Source organism: Anguilla rostrata, chromosome 4 (assembly GCF_018555375.3).
Source record: "Anguilla rostrata isolate EN2019 chromosome 4, ASM1855537v3, whole genome shotgun sequence".
In the NCBI taxonomy this organism is placed as follows: domain Eukaryota; kingdom Metazoa; phylum Chordata; class Actinopteri; order Anguilliformes; family Anguillidae; genus Anguilla; species Anguilla rostrata.
In genome coordinates, this window is record NC_057936.1 from 27,957,204 (window position 1) to 27,974,107 (window position 16,904).

The following is a 16,904-nucleotide window of genomic DNA, read 5'->3' on the forward strand; positions in this document are numbered from 1 at the left end:
AAAAACTGCCTGGGGTATACAACTCGATGGTATGATTTCAGAGAAAATGGCCGCCTAAACAACTTCTCAAGTTTGTTTTTACCAGTTGTTTTTGTTGATACGACTAGGTGAATGAATTCAAAGATTGATCAGAAGAAAAGATCAGAACAGCCCAAGTTACTGGACTCAGATAGAGTAATGTAACTGTGTTCGATTATCGGCTGTTTTAAAGTGATACAAATAACTACCAGTGTAGCTAGATGGCTAGCTAATTCTGGCTGTGATGATGAGTTGATCTAAAGTAAAGACAGGCTGAAGCTGTAACTGTGCTAGCTATCAACGCTAGTTAGCAGGTCAGCGAGCTATAGCTGACTGCAAGCTAGTTAGTTCGAAATTAGATATACCATGTATTACTGCATTGCGGAACTACTACATTTTGTCATTGTTTTCCTGAAATGGGAGGTTGCGCGTTAACTAGGTAACTGGCTAAAACTGGCTATTTTAGGTGGTCGTAAGTGACCACAGTCGTTATGCTTAGTGGCTTGCTGCAGTTCTGAGACGAGCAATTCACTACTGTGCTCAGATGTCAGTATAGCAATGGCAGCCTCGGCGAATGTAGACCAGTCAATGAAACCTGTGCTATTTGAAATATTCGGAGAGATATGGAATGTGCAGGCACGGCTTGGTCAAGGTGTCTCGGCCTCCGTTTATCGTGTCAGTTCTGGACGGGCTAGTACAGCCGCGGTGAAGGAATTTCAGGTGGACTCGCAGGGTGGAGATTACGGGTATCACAAAGAGAGATCCGTTCTTGAAGACATTCAAGGGCACAAGAATATCGGTAAGCATCCTTGCTAAGTTATAGCTAGCTGACGTCATTTAACGGGACCATATTTTTACTGACCTCTATTACTGATAGCCGTCTTCATTCTTAACGGATGAAACAAGAATGCTACTAAGGTATCTGTTATTATTACTGGTTCACGAGCTAACTTGATATCAGTGTGACGATAAGTAGCTTACATTAGCAAAGTAGCCAGCTAGTCACCACAACCAAGAGTCAATAACTAACTTTGCTGTCTTAGTGCACTCACTGGCCACGTTATGAAGTTCACCAATTTAGTACCGGATAGGACCTCCTTTTGCCTCCAGAACAGCCTGATTTCTTCGTGCATGGATTCAACAAGGTGCTGGAAACCAGCACCTTGTGTGGCAAGAAAATGTTTGCCACACCAGTATACTACCAGCACCTCCAGCCTGTACTATTGAGGCAAGTCAGTATGTATCCACATGCAAAATTGTGACCCTACCATCGACATGTTGCAGCAGAAATCAAGATTATTTAGTGCAGCGGACATTTTTCTAATCTTAAATCATCCAGGTCTGGTGATCACATGGCAACTGTAGTCTCATCTTCCTGTTCTTAGCTGACAGGAGTGGAACCCGGTGTGGTCTTCTGTTGCTGTAGCCTGCAGTAATCTGCTTCAAGGTTCCATGCGTTATGCATTCATAGAAATTCTTCTGCACATCACTGTTGTACACAGCTGTTACTTGAGCATTTGTGGCCTTTTTTTAAGCTTGAACAATTCTGCCCATTGTCCTCTGACCTTTCTCATTAACAAGATGTTTTCATTCACAGAACTGCTGCTCATTGGATGTTTTTGTTTATCACACCATTCTCTGTAAACTAGAAATTGGATATGAGTGTTATTACCACTATGTCTGGCACCAACAGTGATAACTTAGATGGCATGTCTTGCCCATTGTAATGTTTGGTCAAATAACAACCAAACCTCTTCACCATGTCTGCATGCTTTATATATTGAGCTGCAACCACATAATTCACTGTTTGGAGGAGCAGGCTAATTGTGTTAACGAGCAGGTGTATCTAATACCGAGTGTGTACATAGCTAAATTATGTGAGGAGACTGGTTCTTGCAGTGTAGTATAATGAGGGACTGGTCTTGTAACCTAAAAGTCACAGGTTTGATTCCCAACTAGGGCACTACTGTTGTACCCTTGAGCAAGGTACTTGACCTGCATTGCTTTAGTATATATCCAACTGTATAAATGGATGAAATGTGAATGCCATGTAAAACGTTGTGTAAGTTGCTCTGGATAAGAGTGTCTGCTAAATGCCTGTAATGGAATGTAATGCGATATGATGAAAAATCTATTTAAAATTGACCCCAAGACCCCAGTTAATCCTGCTCCTGATGAGAGAGACAAAGGGTACTAGTAAAACATGTCTTACACCCATATCTGATGGAAATATTGATATCTAGTGGTACATGTAACTGTCACTGTCCGCTGCAGTCCTACCCATAAGCCTTTACTGTTTGTCATACTATTTGTCGTGGGGTTCATTGTTTTTGTTATATGACAAGTAATATAATAATCTCCTGAGACTGTCATGATAGAATTTTGTTTGCTCGATACAATGGTTCAGAATAAGTTATGATATTTAAGATTTCTTCAACATTTTATAAGAGAAATCAACCGAAGAGGTACGGTAGGCCTACATCAGTTCCCCAGCTACACATTTGTAAAACAAAATGGCTACTTCAAATTGCACCATTGTACAAAACGCTAATTTTGTTTTTGCACAGCCCCTTGAGTATTTGACTTTATTATTTATTCTGTCAGTATTAGCATCAGGTTAAGCTGAAGATACTGAATGGCTAAGCATTTGAATGGTAGCATAGGACTATTACAAACCTTTGTCAAAATCCTCTGTATAAACAGTTCATGTTTTATGAGGGTATTAATTGCTTTTGAAACTGCTGGGACTGCCTCTTTTTCATAGTTACGTTATATGGAGTCTTTACCAATCACAACTGTCAAGGCGTGTCAACCCGCTGCCTTCTGCTGGAGCTGCTGGACATTAGCGTGTCGGAGCTGCTGGTGAGGGCTAGTAGCCAGGGCCACTCGATGTGGGTCATCCAGCACTGTGCACGGGACGTCCTGGAGGCCCTGTCCTTCCTGCACCGAGAGGGCTACGTTCACGCCGACCTCAAACCCCGAAACATCTTGTGGAGTGCTGATGATGAGTGCTTCAAACTCATCGACTTCGGCCTCAGCTACAAAGAGGGAAATCAGGTCAGTTGCTTGCTTAGTTAGTCAGATGTGGGCCGTGTTCAGCTAAGGAGTACTTGACTATAATTTCAGTGCTTTAGCTTTCACTAGTGTTAAAGCACAAATTATTATTATAAGCCCCTTCTCATCACTTTAATTCTGTTGTCTGAATTGCTATGGTCTTTTACTCACTTCACACTACAGCTACTCGGAACAGGTTCGGAGTCGTTGCCAGGTTCTGAAAAAGAGGTTCTTTAAGCATTTGCAGCTGATTCTGTGGCATGAGGAAGAAGTGAGCTCTGTTTCCAGAGAGTTCTGCCTTTGTTATCCACATGTTCCCAGAATGGTGTTTGTGTCGGTAAAAACAATGGACAGTGAAATTGAACATGCAGAGCGAGAGTGTGTTTCAAAGAGCAAAAGCCTAAACTGGCTACAGTGACTTACTCCCCAGGGATGTTAAGAGTAATCCAGATGACTAACCAGATGTTGAAAGAACATTCATTTCGATGTCAAACCCACAATGCTTTTCGTCAAAACTTTTTAGCTAACCTTGAAATTACATATTTAAAAGGACTGGCTTTTCCAAGTTGTCAACTACATCAGACTGTAAATTGACTTGAGGTTTCCCTCGAAGAGGCAGATTTCTAAGCAGTAAATGGCAGCAGTTTTCCCGATTGCATGTTCTTCACCAATTGGAGTAAATGAACTGAAATGCAGGCCACAACTTCATTTGAAGAGTTGTACTACTATAAGGGACTTTTTTTCTGAGGAAACTCATTTAACATGAGACGTACAAGGAAGTATGAAGTTTCTGAAGAAGAAATAGAAGCCTTTGTATTCAGAGTATTCAGTAATCAGCCTTCTTTAAGATCTGGTAGCTGATATGTTATTGTTTCCTCAGGCATGTCAAAAATTGCCACAGGTGTGATAACACTCTTTCCTGTCACTGTTGCATGCTAAGACAGTAACAGTTTTTCCTCCCAACACCAATGGCAGTTCTGTGTGAAGGTGCTTAAATGAGTTATACACCTGCTTTGTCCAGGCATTTAATTACGGGTAACATCAAGTATGCAGCATTCGTTTCCAACTTTGATAAATCGCATTCAGTGGCTTATATGCATATCTTACATTCTGTCCTCCCTTGTTTTTGTAGTCCTATATTTAATACTCCTCATATTGCACAGTTTAAGTTGAAGCATTTCACCCATTCTACCACATCAGTACATATTTCTGCCACTTTAGAAGGCTCTGAGTTCCATTCCATAGGTGGTAGGAGCTTTGTGGGCCTGCAGGGCCTTCATAAATATTCAGATCTGCAATGTGGGGATTTCATCATCTGAGCCGGTCTCAGCTCTGTAATGTGAGTGCGGTATCAGATTTAGGCTGCAGGCCCTCTCACTGCTCGCCGGGTTATTGTTTGCAGGATGTGAAGTACATACAGACGGATGGCTACCGGGCCCCAGAGGCGGACGTGCAGAACTCGCTGGCCCAGGCCGGGCTGGAAGGAGATGCCGGCTGCACGTCCGCCATCGACCTGTGGAGTCTCGGAATCATTTTATTGGAGATGTTCTCAGGAATCAAGCTGAAAGACACTGTCCGATCTCAGGAATGGAAGGTTAGTGCACACCGTAGGAGTGTGGAGCCATTGCTGAAGGACTGCATCAGCAGTGGCACTGTTTTATCAAGTGGACATTTCAGCTCTAAAGCGATAATTCATTTTCTGGAGTTCTTGAAATAGAATTAAAATTTTAGTGTTTGTGTTTGATTGGTGCTGACTGTTTTTGTGTGTGATGAAGGATGTTTTAAATGGGTATAGCACCATCCTTATTCAGCTGCTTTAGTATTAAAAAGATTTTGGAGGCCTGTGACGAGGGTGCCCGGGCTTCCAAAATAGGCTGCCAAAGAATTGATTCAGTAGTTCAGTATTGAACATTTCTACACTAATGCAATGTCTGAGAAACCTACTAATTGGCATGTGGTGTAAATTGTGCAGAGATTTTTCTTTACATTTACCAAAGACAGAATTCTCCACATAAACACATAACTGTTTTTCAAGTGTCAGGTTTATGCTAAGATTTTTTTTGTTTTTATAGGATAATAATTCTACAATAATAGACCACATCTTCGCCAGTAAAATTGTGGTTTGTCCTGCCATCCCAGTCTATCACCTTAGAGACCTTATTAAAAGGTAAGAACCTCTAACTGTTGAAAACCATGCGAATATTTAGAAATCGTTAGTTTTCACTTTGAAGATTACTTTCTTTTTTCATGACCAGGCGTGTTTTGAAATGATGCGGTTACTTTGTGAACCATGTAAGATGTTTGTCGCATGCAACTTTATTACTTTATTAAGTTGTGTTCCTTTATTGTTTGAACGTTGTTTTTTCAGCATGCTTCACAATGACCCCAAACACAGAAGCACAGCAGAGAAGGCCCTATCTAGCCCCTTCTTCAGTATTCCTTTTGGTACGTGTGCGGATACCCGCGAAACAAATATAAGTCCCAGCAGACTATCCTGCAAAAAATTCCTTAGGTGCAGACCATCTAAAAAATATGAATAGCATCTTAGCTGTGACACAACTGTAGCAATAATGTATATTGCTGTGTAACATATTGCACTTGAAGGCTTATGTTTTGTTTCCAGCTCCTCATATTGAAGATTTGGTCATGCTTCCCACACCTGTCCTCAGACTACTTAATATCATTGACGACAGCCACCTCTACAATGAAGAGGAGTATGAAGGTGGGACCCTGTGAATGTTGTCTCTCTGCTAATGGAATAATGCATGAAAAGGAGCATAGCTAAAAATCTGCTGTTCTATCCAGCCGGTCTGTCTTTTGTTTTTCATCTCGCAAGAAAGTGTTTGTGATCTTGGGTTGCTTTATGTCAGCACAGTGTCAGCAGTGCGTCAAGTGGATGTTGACCAGACCTGGGTCAAATATGTATTTGTTTTGGATGCAAATATTTTTCTGTGCTCTATTGATCTTGCCTGGTGTGATTGAGCCTGCCAGTATGACCAGAAGGTGGGGTTTGCACTTTTTGAGAGTATTTCATTGATTCCAATACACCAGACAAGATCAGTAAAGCATAGAAAAGTATTTGAATTCAAAACAAATATGTATTTGACCCAGGTCTGATGTTGACACAGGAGGCAGTGTGGGTTATTTTGACCAGGAGCCTACTTGACCATTTAAATGGCAGTCCAGCAGATGAATTGATAATCCGTAAAACAGGCCCAGGAACGCCTCAGTAATTACACTCCCCCCTCATTTTCACAGACATTGTGGAGGACATGAAGGAGGAATGTCAGAAATATGGGGCCGTTATTTCTCTTTTGATCCCAAAGGAAAATCCAGGCAAAGGCCAGGTAAGACTGGTTTCCCAATAAAGTGTAGCTCCATATTTACTTTTTCTACAGATAAACATTCTCAGAGAAGATTAATAGGTCTTGTTTGAAAGATGAATGTGAATGTGTTTCATTAGATCACGTACAATAATCCTAATGTGGCGTAAATATCTTTATTCCAGGTTTTTGTTGAGTATGCAAATGCTGGTGACTCCAAAGAAGCCCAGAGATTGCTGACGGGACGAACATTCGATGGGAAGTTTGTTGTGGCCACTTTTTACCCATTGAGTGCCTACAAGAGGGGGTACTTGTACCAAACAGTACAATAAAGCTGCACACACAATCGGGCAAGGCCCTCTGAGCAACCTAAACCTTCTCTTATGCAGACCATGTTGCAAATGTTCTTCAGTTTTCGATCATCCAATTCGCACTGATCAGCCATTATGAGAAAATGAAGTCAACATTACTGTCAAATTAGTTGTGTGACACATGCAATTAACCTCCTACCATGGTATGCACATTGAAAATATCTGCTTTACACAGTGCCATGGAAGGGTTTTCCTTAAAGAGTGCTGTAGTTTGCCTTTTGTGTAGCAGAGCTATAGGTTATATAGTTCCAATACCTATCATTATTTATTGGCCTTGAATGTATATCAAAATTTTTTGGGTTTGATTAGATTATACAAAAATACTAATATTAGTGGCAGTATCCCTCTGAAGAGCATAACATTATAAAATCACATAGTGAGAGAAGATTTACAAAGGGGAGGTGCCTTTTATCAAAAGGATAATTAAGTTTCTTTTTCTGTTATGAGACAGGAATTGGTACCAAAGTCCAACTTTCTTATCCTTTTATTAGTTTATCACTGTTATGAAAAAGTACATCATTGTGTGTCCACACTGACTGCATAGACGCTAATGCAAACTAGTGGCTGCTAAATAATGAGAGTCCCTGTGCTCGTTATGGAGAATTGGAGTATATGTTTTGCTTCACCAGAGCTGACCCATTGAGTAACAAATCCAACAAAACTATTCTTCTCAGTTGAGTTTACTTTTTGGTAGAAGTGGCACTGGTGTGGCTCCAGGTGTGTTGGTGTCCCAGTGTAGATTCTTAAAAACTTAAGTATTACTGATACAATCTTTCCCCTAGTACCACTTTTCTAATCTCCTTAAATTACACATGTTCAGGGTCATTTTTAGAATCTTGATTAGAGAGGACTTTCTAAAAAAGAAAAATGCATGAAATGACTTTTGTCTCATCCGTACTTTTTACATATTTTCTATGAAATAATTAGCTGAAAACTTGAATTCCAAAGGTACCATGTCAGAGCACCATTTATGTGTAACTTCTTGCTTGCTGAAATACTGAGAGCACAGGTTTGATTTCAGCTAATTCACCTTTCATTATTCTGTGGTACCTGTCAATCATATTGCATTATTGTAATATAGAATTATGTAACAGAATCTATTTTATAGCAGCAATTACCAGAAGTCGACTCTTCCTTGTATTTTTTACAGCTATGTTTGGGTTTGGCCTGGCTAGGATACTGCACAACTGTTACCCATGTATATGGGGATTTTATGATCCTCAGAAAATGCAGCATATTTCAATGCTGGCCTTGTATGACCCAATATCCTGCCCACCAATAGTAAAACAAACAAAAAAAAAAGCTTTCTAGAAATGCTGAAAATGGGGAGAATCTTTGAATCCATATTTTTTTCAGTTCGGATCTGTTTCTCGCAAAGTTTTATAGCAGGAAACCCCTTTTACTTGGGTGGGATTCTCATGATCCTCTGTCTCGTTTTTGTGGGTGGCTTGTAAAAGCAAACACCTTCAGGCTGTATAGGAAATTAATATTCATATGGCTGTGGTGCTGGACTCCCTCTGCACACTTGTCTTTTCAGTAGTTGGTATGCAAGCAATTGGAAGCGTTTTCCGGCCTATTGTGCGCTGTCATTTTGTTGAATAATTCAAAAGTATTCCATGTGTACCAAGATCTGATCGTGACTTGTTTTACAAATGGTGATGTGACTTTGGTACTCTAGCTCATATTTCAGAGTTTCTTTTTTTTTCTAGATTCAAGCATGTTGGTGGCTGTCATTAAAAGCATTTGAACCTTTTTAGACTTGTGGAGAATTGTAATATGTCTCTTGTTCTGCACGCCTGATTTGTGTCTGGGCTGTACCTCCTTAACGTTAATGACTGACAAAATTCCGGTCGCAGGCAGGTATGTACAAGGTACGGCAAGAGCGAAATGGAGAGTTGTTTGATGAAGGGATATCAGGCTGGTAGTCTAGTTTTTCCTCAGATGTAGTGTAGATCAGGCCCAGAGAGGTGGGCTGCACAATATGAACAGGAGGATGTGATGACCCTGTGAGAAGTACATCGTCCTGACTTCAGTGGAACTGAGCGCTTGATGTTCCATCCCTTTGGGTGTCTAACAGATCCAGAAGCTTGCAGATGCAGACATGTTAAAGGGACTGACCTGATGTAGCTTAGCCTCTTGCTTGTGACAGTGTTTCAAGATGCCTCTCAGAATCTATTTCGAGACACCCGGCTCCTGTCTGTCACTCACAAGTTGTTGTCGGTGGAAATGCTGGTGCTATTGTTTTTGGCATCAGTAAATAGTTGCACACTGGTTTTTCTTTTCCTTAATTACACATATCTGTGATGGAATGCTGTTGATGTATTTGATAAAAGCACACAGTTTCTGATTGACGTCTTATGATTTACCTTTCAACTGCAGATATGTTGTTTCTAGATGGTCAACTTCCAAGCTGTGCTACTATCAGATGTGCATTTTACCTTATTCTGAACTACACCTCTTTATTTATTGTAAGTAATTTGATCACGAAGCTGAAGAAGGATTTCATTGAACTTTCATACGTTCTACTTCTTTGGAAATTGTGATGACCTTACAACCAACACGTGAATTGTTTTTATGTGGTATGAGATGACAAAAATTGGAGAAAATTGTAAATATGAAAAAGACATTGAGACGACCTTAAATATTTTTTGGAGTAACATGGTTTCAAAGCACAAATGATACTTCTGTGGAAAGAGTGGAAGGTTATTATAGTGCTTTCCAAAGTCCAGAGCATAGAATTGCTTTGGCCTCTGAAATGATACCAGGGATGTCAGTGGTGCTGCCAACATACACCCTGAATAGACGTCACTGCAGATGTCATCCTTCTTGAGTCCATTAGACTTTTGCCACAGTACACTTGGCAGGTTATGATAGGTGGAATATTGAGTTTATTGTCATTGGTATACCAATCATATTATGACAGAAACTATTTTATAATAGCAGTTACCCGAAGTTGAATTTTGTTTTACTGTTATGTTTGGATTTGGCGTGGTCTGAGAAGAATACTGCACAACTATTACACATGTATATTTGGATTTTATGATCCTCAGGCAAAGCAACATATTTCAGTGCTGGCCCAATATCCTACTCAAGACTAGTAAAAACGTTCTAGAAATGCAGAAAATGGGGAGAACCTTGTCTTTAAATTAGGATTTTTCCCTGTCCTGAACATTGTTTTTCTCAATCTGATGATAGGTGGAATATTGGGTTTATTGTAATTTTTTAAAATGTAAATTTAATTATATTGCAGCAAATGGTTGTTGTAACAAATAATTTAATATAAAGAATCATTTCTTCTGCCTGTAGTGTACAGTAGGCTCCTGTCATTAAATGTTCTTATCTCTTCTAGTCCAGTATGCCTTCAGGCAGAGTACAGGGAGGGGCTGGTATACCTCTTTAAGTAATAAATAAAGAGGGTTTCTGTGCTTCCTTCCCCCCAGGGAATTATCCATGCAAGCCTCTGGAGAGTATGAGGAAGTGTACTTTATATATGATAGTAGCTCAAAATAATTACCGTATATGCAATGCAACATTTTCCTTTTCGGAAGCGTTACACGCAGGAGACTGGGAGCATTATTGACAATGTCAGATATTAATCATCTTTTTTCAGTAAAACAACTGTAGTTCAATGATGAACATTCAGTAGGAAATCCAGATCACGATTTGGCAAGTGAAAACCTAATATATCCTCTCATTCAAATCAGTAAAATCTTCAAAGTTTCTGTTGGGAAATGAATCAGGATTGCTCTTGGTTAATGGCCTTGTATTTTATTTCCCCGGCTTTAGGAGTTCTCTGCAGTATATATATGCGTGACTAAGCTTTGATGTAGCAGGTCCTGTATTTATTGCAGGACAGCAAGTTTTTAATAACCTATAATGGAACATTAAAATATACAATTTTCGTTTTTGTGCTTTTGAAAATCTCTCAATGCCAGATAATCTCCAAAGGTAAGGGTCAGTCAGCTTAACTCCTGGTTGAGGTGTTTCAGGGTTACAGTTCTTCTTGCATTTCTGTTTTGTTTGTGTGACTTGGAAGTGATTTTCAAATTCAACTTTTACTGAGCTGTTGATAAATCGAATAGTCATAGCTTTGAGAATGCAACATCTTACATCTTGTGAATTTGTGGTGAGGATTGTGTTGATTTTTTTCCTTATAAACCCAAGTACACAGAACAACCTTAGAGCAGAATATTAAACTACAGTGTCCTGTGGTAATAGTCTTTTTGAGAACAGTGCTGTTTTATTTTCGAATTTAGACTGCACATTTTTTAGGCACACTGTTGTGTCAGAATTTGAATGGAATCTTTGTGTTTCGTTTACACTTGGATTTTCATCCTGCAATTAGAAAAACTCTAGAATATCTCTATAAAGTGTGCTGAATTAATAAATTTACAGTGAACCGCTCCTGTTATTGGATGAACACATAATTTTGGAAGGTGTCTCCATGGAATTGGAGAAATAGACAATAAATATTTAATTGAAAAATACTGTGTGTGTACACACAAGAAAGGTCATGCATGGTTCTTGGTAATATTCTGAATGGGTATCTGACATGCCCTGAACCACGAGCTTTTCACTGTGAAAGTTTTCAGGGAAATTGGCTGGGGCAGGTGGGCATTTTCTTAGGAACAGAAAAGCCTGCTTTTATGTGAATGGAAGGACTTGCTTGGTATCTGGAAGCTGCTGATCAGGTTAAACTGGTTTAATGCGCTTTAGTTGAAAAGGGTTGAAGTCGTGGCTGAAAGAGAGACGCTTGGGTGTGTTCATGTGGTCAAGATGTGTGTGTGTGTGTAGAGCAAATATCAGCTTTGCTTCAGGGCGTTTGCCTATTTGAGATCAATGCTATGGCAGGTGTTTATTTACGGTGCAGTTTTACTGCTTTTGAGACAGGTGCTGTGTACAGTCCTTCAATAAAAATTCCATTCTACCGGTGAATACACTTTAAACAATGCATTTTATAATAACCAGTAATGGTTTTTCCACTGTGTATAGACACTAAAACACTGAATGTAGCATTTTCCCTGTACACTGTACATTGAGCTGCAAGAAGCACTGTGTTTCATTATACAGGTTCCTTTAATGTGATAGCGTTCGATGCTAATTTTACATGCCGCTTTGTTAGCTTGAAGATCTGTAGTGTCCGGTTACATTTTGCGAGATACAAGGTTCAAGAAAGTCAATATAAGCCTTTATTCCTTCAAAATTCCCTGTCGCAACAACATACACGCATAATGTGTGGGACTCATTTTTTAAAGTGTGTTTACTGAGGTAAACAATGAATGGAAAAGCAGTGTTGACATAATAATTCTTTGGAGGTGCACAAGCTAATGATGGCTTTTAAAGAACTGATGACTGACAGTGACAGTTTGTACTTGACACTCAGGTGCATGTGCTGTGTTTTGACCTTTGTATTCAGAAGACTGAAACCCATTGCCCACACCTGACTGCAGGTATAAATCAGGTATATCAATTACAGTTACTGGTTGAATTATTAATGTACAAAAGTCTGTCATGCCTTTTGAGCACCCTTGCATGTTTCCACTGATTTTTATGTTCCGAGATGCAGTAAGTGCCAAAATGGAACTTGTAACCTTGTCTTTCTTACTTATGGCCTGCTGTTTGACACTCCCAACAGTAAATGTCAGGTGAATTATAGAAGAGTACACACTTGGGTCGGGAGTCGATTCCTGAACTTACTTTATACCTGTTAGGGATTTTATTTCCAGTGCAGGTGCAAAAATGTAATTTTGTTTGCACTCCAGAGCCAGGTATTCCTGCTGTAATGGCCAGCCCTGTTTACAGAGCTTACTGACAGAGCAAATGTCAGGAGATGCCTTGTGTTTGCTGTGAAGGAATCAGCTGAGGGAGACTGCTGGATGGTGTGCAGTGTGAGCTTATTTTATTTTTTATAAATGTTTCCTGCACTGAATGTTGCAATATTTCCCATTTCCTAACTGTGAGCAAGAGAGTTATAACTGACACTCACAGTTGAGAGACTTTGTAAAGAGATGAAACCCTTGACCCAAGATGGGCAACTTTGGATGTTTTGAATTATCACTGAAAATTCACCTTGGTGGAAAAAGAAGCTGGCCGCTGTTGTAGTACCTGAATCAAAGGTTTGATTTCATCTTGACCCCACATCTAATAAGTCTCTTCAATATTAACCTCGTGGATAATGTTAGTAATTTCCCCTCCCACTGCCTTCATTAATGTCAGGGCCAGGTGCTGTTTATAATTTTATAAGCCTGACCTTCCTGCCCTTTCCCTGGTGATTGCAAATGTAGCTAAGTCAACAAAAAGGTTTGAAATATAATTAGGCAGCATTTATGAAAGTTAGCTGTTCATGGAAGCCTCCTATGAGGTTTCCTAGGTAATTGACAGTCAAGTCTGTAGGTTAGTGTGATGAAAATTTATACTGATGGTGGTGGTATATATGCTGTATGTATGGTTTTAAATTGCATGAAAGGCAGGTCATAATTTCAGTATTGTAGGTTAAAAACCATGCATACTTCCTAAAATTAACTGCCATATTTTGAAGAAGGGACACATTTCTTCACATTATGATCCAGGCTGTGAAGTATAATGTATTTGTGCTGCATTATTTTGCATTTGTCAACTTTTTTGAACAAGAAAGTATGTCTCGGTCAGCAAACCTGATTGAGGTACAGAGTGTGAGCTTCATTTTCAACAGAGTTTGGATGTTTTGTGTATATGCCAGGATGTTAACAGGATTTGTTTAGTTTGATACATGAAACTGTGGAGTGTGGGTGTCTTTTGAGTGTGAAATGCATAGAGAATGATGAATATTGGATGCACTGTTTACACTGTTAACTTTGTGTTGTTGCAATCAAGCAGTCCTTATGCATAGATGCATCCACCACAGAGGGTTTTTGTATTTTCCTTTTTACATTTTCCTCTTATTCATCTTTTGAAGACAATCATATTTTTCTTCATTTTATGTCAGATTAAATTATGCATTCTCTATCTGTGAATACAAACGGGAATAAAACAAATCAGGTTGATGGAATGCAAGTACTGAGATGCCCTTCAACCCTTCTTTTGTTTTTGGGAGGGAGGGAGGGAGCAGCACTACAGAACTTGTATCTTGTGATGTTACAAAGAGAATTGTACTTGCAGATTTGAATGTAAATGTGATTTGTAAAGAGAACAAGCCACAAACCTCAACAAATACAAATAGTAGGGCCATATTAAAGGTACATAAAGAGGCTTGAGTGCAGAAATGAACCTTTCATGCATTGTATTTTATAGAATCTTTTTTTTTATCAAATGGGAATGATATACATCTTGATGTTTGCATATCTCTCAATAAAGCATTCAACACAAATTTGCCTTTTTACTTCTTTGACAATGTCCCTGCTTAAATTCCAGACTCCTTGCTGTTATATAAAGGACACACAAATTATTTTTGAAACTAATTTGGATTAAAATAGCTATCCAATTTGCCACTGAAAAGATGGATAATTTAGTGTAAGAAAATAATTGGCAAGCATCCTCTTTTTGTTTACTATTATATGTTAAGTGGGATTGTGCCCATATACTGTGTAAAGTAAGACTGTGTAAGTCAGTCTTATTCAGAATATAAATACCAGGGTGGGCTTTTGTGACAAAGCTGCCCAATGCCCATTTGTTTGCCTTACAGAACATTGAGAGGTATGTAGGAGTACTACCAAAAAAAAGAAGACAATTATAATTTACCAATTACAAATAATAGAAAGAGAAACTGCATGTTTTTCACAGAAGCCCTCAACTCTGCTTCTTGCAAAATTGCCTCCTGTTCATCACACACCTGCTTTTAATTCATTTTAATTGGACTGAAATTGTAACAATGCTAAAAGACATGTTCCTATGTGACATTAAAGCATTTCAATCATTAAACTGATTAATTGGGAAGAGGCCTTCATCTTCAAACAAGTTGTCTTTTAAAGGAAATACGTAGTCTTAAATTCCACATTCAAACAAAATCTTCATTTCCATTTGGAAACCTATAGCTGTAAAACGTAGCATTGACACAGTCTCATACATTACAGAAAAACACAAATCATCTGAGTTCATGGGAAGTGGAAGGGTTCTGACAGACATAAGAAAGTACCAATAAAGTACCAAAACTGTTCATACTGATGTGAAAAAGGATCCTGTCAAAAATTAAAAAATTTGATGAGTGGTCTTTCTAAGACTAATACCTCAGAAATTGAGCATAAAGGATTATCAAGTTAACAGCACAAAATAGTAAATTGTTGGTTCATTCCATGATATGATTTCTTTCCCTTTGTGATGACGGACATCGTATTACAACTACTGAAGTCCAAGCGGGGTGCTGTAAGGCATTGACCTACCATTAAGGACTTGCATAAAAGTTCTTGCACTGGGATCTGTGAAATTAAGTAGACTATCTATATTCATAACTGTTCTTTAAAGAGCAATGCAGCATGTCTAAATGTACACTATTGACTTTTGTCTCTTTTCCAGCCTTTGCTGTTGTATCTTATTAAATAACTTCAGCAGAAGCTTCATTACAGTTGCTCATTCAAATACATTTTTTCACAAATTGATCAGATTCTTAGTACTTCTTCATCACATCAATGATCTGTGAAGACCAGTCAGGTCCTTAGGAACAAAACAAGATGTAATACAACATTAATGTCGCTAGAGGGCGATCTCATTCTGCAGCAAGTCGATGTCTGTGAGTCGCATGCAGTATATTTGTGATCTTTCTCGACAATCAATTCAAACTGCATTGCTACAAGGAATTCTTAGTGCCTATAAATCAAGGTATGTAATCAGCTAATATAAAAATAAAGGGTTGGTTTGCATCAGGAATATAATGTACAGTTAAAAGCAAATGTTTTGGGACAGTAATAGTTTTTGTTTTGGCTCTGTACTCCAGCACATTGCATTTGAAATACAACAATGAATGTTAAGTTAAGGTGCAGATTGTTCCGATTTTATGAGAGCAGAAGTCATTATATTTAGTGGTTGGTTGCAAATCCTTTGTATGTGATGGCTGCCTGAAGTCTATGACCCATATGCATCACCAGACGCTGGGCATCTTCCCTAGTGATGCTCTGCCAGGCCTGTAATGCAGCTGTCTTCAGGTCCTGCTTGTTTCTGGGGAATTTTGCCTTCAGTCTTGTCTTTGTCAAATGAGACACAGTTGGTTCAGAAGAGTCCAAAACATTCCACTTTTTGGCCCTAAAAAACTCCTTTGTTGCGTTAGCAGTATGTTTGGAGTCGCTGTCCTGGTGCACTCTCCAATGAGTGTTGAGGCATTTGGTTGGATCTGATTAGATGTTACTGTACAATGTCATCAGCAGTCACATCATCAATAAATACAACTGAGCCAGTTCCAGAGGCAGCCATACATGCCCAAGCCATAACACTTCCGCTGCCATGTTTCTCAGATGAGGGGCGCGGCTTTGATTCATCAGCACTTCCTTTATTTCTCCACACTTTCCTCTTTCCATCACTTTGGTGCAGGATACAATTAATATCATATGCCCATGACGCTTTGTTCCACAACTCTACAGTTTAATGTACTGTTTAGCAAACACTAACCTGGCTGTTCTGTTCTTGAGGCTAGTGGCTTGCGCTGAACCCTCTGAAGTTATGCAAGTGTAGACTTCTCTCTATGATAGTCTTTGACACATCTATGCATACATCCAGGAGAGAGTTCTTGATCTGTCTGACAGTTTAAAAGGGGTTTTTTTTCTTCACAGTTGAAAGCATTCTTCGGTCATCCACTACAGTGGTCTTCCCTAGTCTAGCAGGTTGTTTGCTATTGCTCACCAGCGTATTATTGCTTCCTAGCAATATACCAAAATGTTGATTTTGAAACACCTAATGTTCTTGCTATGCCTCTGGTCAATCTATTCAGATTTTTCAGCTTAATGATGGCCTGCTATACCTGAATTATTTGGTCCTTGCGTTGTGAGACAACAGCAGCAGATTCCAAATATATATTCCAACACTAGATCTTTTATTTGTTAGCTTTCTTGTGCATGAATTAATGATGCAAAACATACAGTTGGCCAAGAAACAGCTGAGAAGTCAATTGTCTTCAATTGCTCCCCTAAAATGGGTCAGTATGTATAAATGTAATTCCTAAAACATGGATCACCTG

At 39.1% G+C, this 16,904-nt stretch overlaps 1 protein-coding gene across 1 annotated transcript; it reads left to right on the forward strand.

Moving 5' to 3' along the window:
- Positions 1-32: 32 nt before the first annotated feature.
- On the forward strand, positions 33-14,111 carry uhmk1 (U2AF homology motif (UHM) kinase 1). Its single transcript, XM_064332005.1, has 8 exons — positions 33-817; positions 2,783-3,075; positions 4,475-4,666; positions 5,145-5,239; positions 5,441-5,517; positions 5,696-5,794; positions 6,331-6,419; positions 6,581-14,111. Exons 1-8 carry the CDS (start codon positions 577-579, stop codon positions 6,725-6,727), a joined length of 1,233 nt encoding a protein of 410 aa, XP_064188075.1. The 5' UTR covers positions 33-576; the 3' UTR covers positions 6,728-14,111.
- Positions 14,112-16,904: the final 2,793 nt, after the last annotated feature.

Coding starts and splice junctions, on each gene's coding strand:
- uhmk1 (XM_064332005.1), top strand. CDS start 577: ATGGCAGCCTCGGCGAATGTAGACCAGTCAATGAAACCTGTGCTATTT. Junction 4,667..5,144: donor TCCGATCTCAGGAATGGAAG/GTTAGTGCACAC, acceptor TTGTTTTTATAG/GATAATAATTCTACAATAAT. Junction 5,795..6,330: donor CAATGAAGAGGAGTATGAAG/GTGGGACCCTGT, acceptor TCATTTTCACAG/ACATTGTGGAGGACATGAAG.